General features: G+C 38.9%; 1 protein-coding gene across 1 annotated transcript in view; it reads right to left on the bottom strand.

Moving 5' to 3' along the window:
* Nucleotides 1–4,409, bottom strand: part of LOC118415237 (probable peptide/nitrate transporter At3g43790) — a 54,387-nt gene that overhangs the window by 44,384 nt on the left and 5,594 nt on the right. Inside the window, exon 2 of the mRNA XM_035819669.1 lies at nucleotides 2,365–2,479. Coding sequence (XP_035675562.1) covers nucleotides 2,365–2,479 — 115 coding nt within the window. The remainder of the gene's footprint in view (nucleotides 1–2,364; nucleotides 2,480–4,409) is intronic.

Below are 4,409 nucleotides of genomic sequence, written 5' to 3'. Positions count from 1 at the left end.
ATATATTTGGTCAGTGGTCAATAACATCAATAGATGAGTGGAAAAGCATATCACCTGGCGGACACTATTCACCTGTGGTGTTAAGTTTGAATCAAATTACGTTAAAATCCTTCCCACGCCTTCCGGTATATAGGGCAATGCCCATCTCTGTTTCTTTAACCCTTGGGCCTCATAGTTTTGTAAACACAATAAGTATGTATTCAAATCAGATGTTTGATATTCCTTTTGAGGAGTAACCCGATTTGTTGTGCTGTTGCTAAGTCAACCCCATTAAATTACAGGTTATATATTTCAAAATTAGGTTGATAATAGTATAGTCTGTGAAATGCAAACTCTGCTGTCCGGGGTCTTTGACTGGCCCCTTCACGCTAGGGGGGAGGGGAATGTTGGGTCGGATTCTATAAGCCAAATTTAGTCAGGCTAATAATAGTAATTTAGTATAAATTAGGTGAAAGTATTTTAAGCTCTCGGTGTAACTCAGAACGGAACATAAACTCAATTTCAATAAGAATCAGCCTGTGACACATAGGGAAGGGGATAAATCCAGTCTGTCTCCATAACTGTTGCCCATTCATAGCTAACAGGCTAGCCAGATCAGCCAACACCCTAGCCTGTGCTTATTAATTAATTAGGGTGAGAGACAGGCGTTAAGTTGGTCAACAGTGGTCCGCAGCGAGTCGATTGCAGCAAGTTGATCATCCATCCGTATGGCAACAAATCCGGTCATGTTAACTAATGAAGAAGAAGTGAAGTCTGGTTGTATGTACCTACGACCCAGGATATCAGACAGCTTCCCCCACTGAAAGAAAGAGCACAGGAAATGGTTAGGGTTGGTACAATCTAAGGGGAATTGTGTGGAGAAGTGGCTAATACCCCCCCCCCCCCTGAACATGAAGGTTTTGTTTCTGTTTGCAGTTACAACTACATCAAGGTATACAATCTACTTCATCTAAACCTGTAATGACGTCACAGGGCACACATAAAGCACTAAGAGGCGAGTAGAACAGTCTCCCGGCTCCATGCATTGGAACCCGGGCAGCCAGCTCATTAACAAAAGGTTAAAAGGGCAAAAGGTCCGGACCAGTTAGACTGGTTTAGTTGGTGGTAACTGAAATCCACTCTTTACACACAGAAACATTGATAACATGTTTACCATAGCGTCCTCCAGACTAATGCTTTGATATTACCGCGTGTTAATCATAATGTATTGTTTTCAACCCTCAATAATATTCTTTTGGCTACTTTCTACAGCAGGCAGCTTTACCATGAGTGAACCGATTGTGTGTAATGTAATAGCACTCAGTACCTAAGGGCCAGTAGATACTGTGAACCATAAAATGTTCGCTGTGGTTTTGTTTTCTGGTGGGTTTTTTCAGTGACCTCCTACTGGAAAAACACCTTGGATTTTTTCTGTGATTCTAATGTACTACTTTCAAATACCGCAGAAACGTCCTTTTCATCCCTACTGCAAAAAAACGCAACCATCAAAGTAAGTGTATTTACAGTAATTTTGAACATTTTAATATTGCTTTCGATGGTTGAGAAGAAATAGGATGGTCATGATGACAGAAGAAACAAAAGCGATTATACATGACATGGTGCATCTGGTATGGGAAGTAACATTTCACAAATATAATTGTGATTTTCAATCTCTACGACATTACGTATTGCTTTCGATGGTTGAGAAGAACTAAGAGTTAACCCTATGTCATGATGGCAGAGGTAACAAAAGCGAGTATACATGACATTGTGTATCTGGTATAGGAAGTAACATTTCACGAATATAATTGTGATTTTCAATCTACGATTTTTCTAGGTTCTTACTTACCATGAAGCTACCGAAGAAGCTGCCAATGAAGTAAGCACTTGCCAGGAAGCCTGAATAGTAGCCTGATACATATAAAAAAAACATTACAGTCATCATAGCAGGAAATTTTGTAATTCTTATGTTGTAAACAAGCTTAAAAGCCAGGCACAATACAACAAAAACTTACTCAAGTGGAAAGGATGAGGGAAATACAGAACAAAAATACAAGACCTAAAGGGTAAAATTCCTATTGTTTGGTTTGTTTGTAACTTTATCCAAGTATGAGTCTATCGAACTTGATGTCAACAAAATACTTATGGAGTCAGAAACATGCAAGATTGTATTCCAATCCGAAATATTTATAATATTGGTGTACGTCATACAGTTGAAAGGACTTGGTTGAATATAAATTGCATGCATTGATCACACACCTCACACTGATTTTTCCACAAAGCTATCTGAGAGCCGCAGGTAGTGCATGGGAGCAAAGTCAGCAAACATAAGCTATGATGGTGATCTTTGGGCAAGTGATATACTGGTGTTGCATTGGTACTCACCTATCTGGTTTGACTTGAGGTATGGGAAAAAGTCATGTGTGAGAAAGGGTATGAATGGAGATATCACACTTGATGCAAAGTGGTAGCTGAACAGTATGCCACCAACCACTGACAGCTGTGGGAAGAGGGAGACAAAAACTGTGACAATTATTAATCTTATATGACGTCCTTGTTTAGAGTTAGGAATCACAACTGATTGGTTTCAATCTGTTCAAAGAATAGTGGCCCGACCTATAGTGTTACAGAAAGTTACACCTCGATAGACATTGAGGGCTCGTTCTCATTGAAATCATCAAAAAAGGCTGTTGCCTGACTTTACGACTTGATATTGAGCAAATTATAGACAGCATGACTGGTCCCTTTGTTTTTCCACAATCCCTCTAATGTTTTACAAAAGATGCACCACAACATTTATATTGGTTCATGGCTTTGAAGGTTATTATAGCCTCGGGTGGGATTTCAACCCCTAAAAAATGGCTGTCGCTTGAGAAGATACGAAGAATTCAAATAGTAGCCAAAAATGGAATAATTCAGGTCCCAATATGATGTTCGGCAGATAAAAGCCAGGCCCTCTGTCCGATCACGTTAGATCGCTACTATCAATGATCTTTGAGGCTGTGTGAGGAGGTTTATGCCTGTCGCCAAATTCGGCAACAAACGCTACCGCCACGAGTACGATGGTTGCCACGGTTATATTATCCATGTATAAGACTAGAAATGGCCGTTTTTGTGACGCTTTACAGTTTTTCTGGGTTTCTTAAGAAACAAAAAAGGGTCATTGACTGTCATTTGTATCCCACCTTGCTTACAAATTGTTGTACAGAAATGACTGTAACAAACGTTACCATTGTTTGATGTTTTTCTAAGCATTCTGTCTGACCTGGTGCAAAAATGCTGCCCACTTTTTAAATGCCCCTAGGGACGTCAACTTATCCCTAAATAATGAAGCCAATAATGTTAAACCTCTTGAAGAAGAAGGGTTAAGTTTACTGTTGTAACAAACGTTACCGGTAACGTTTGTTATCTGCCCGGTAATGCATTACCAATGGGACCGAAAAGAATAAGTTGCAATTTTTTGGCTATGGCTAAAAGAGGAATTTTACTAAGGAACCAGGTAGTTTTCACTGAAAATAAATCCGATTTATTTTTCGTCCAAAAAAATGCCATTTTTGACATTTCAATGAGAACGAGAGTGATGTGAATTGCGTACATGTATGTTCGTATTTATGTGCGTGTGTGTTTGTGCTTCTGTGTGTGTGACTCGGAGTATCTGGAAAATGCAAGGACAATAACTTGAGTAACAAAAAAGTCACAAGTAATTTGATGATGCATGTAATTGTGTAGCCCTAGAAACTAATGAATTTTTAACGCTCTTAGAAGTAATATTTGCATCAAACGTATTTTCTTCAAAATGCCCTGAACTAGGTTCTATAACATTTCGGTAGTCTCAATGTGTTATTGAAACCTGCAAGCAATTAGAAATTGTTGACCATCAAAAGATATTAAAGTGCTAAACATTTATTTTATTTATAAGCACAGTCGTAGCAGAATATAGCGAATTCATGACATGCGTGAATAGCAAACAAATTGGCGCCATCGGCCTCGCCCGCAACGATGTGGACGGTTTTGTAACGTAAAGGACGAAACTACACTAAGCATTACCGCTACGGTATGCTGTCAGATAGATAAGATTATTCTTCAAGTCCAAAAAAAAACATTATGTATTGAGTAAGTACGGTGCCAACTTGTCCTATATGAAAAGTTTGGTGCCGAGAAATATATGTTTTATTAACCCACTTAACTCACTTGTCCTGTCCTTTGCACACACGAAATCAGTTTGTTTTCATTTTCTTTTAGTTAGCGTTTTTCCTTTATTTTCCCTAGTCTATTTGTACCGGGCATGCGCACTGTGTTGTAACTAACTAATGCGCAATCTGCCGTTGATCTCTAATATTAGAGGCTTGGCAGTATGCAATTAAAGAAGAACAGTTTTCCTGAGGTGCCGAGCTGTCCGAGATCCATTAAGTGTATGAGTTTAAACGAAT

Source organism: Branchiostoma floridae, chromosome 5, assembly GCF_000003815.2.
Source record: "Branchiostoma floridae strain S238N-H82 chromosome 5, Bfl_VNyyK, whole genome shotgun sequence".
Classification (NCBI taxonomy): Eukaryota; Metazoa; Chordata; class Leptocardii; order Amphioxiformes; family Branchiostomatidae; genus Branchiostoma; species Branchiostoma floridae.
The sequence above is the reverse complement of the archived record's forward strand: the minus strand, read 5'-3'. Positions and strand labels throughout refer to the sequence as shown.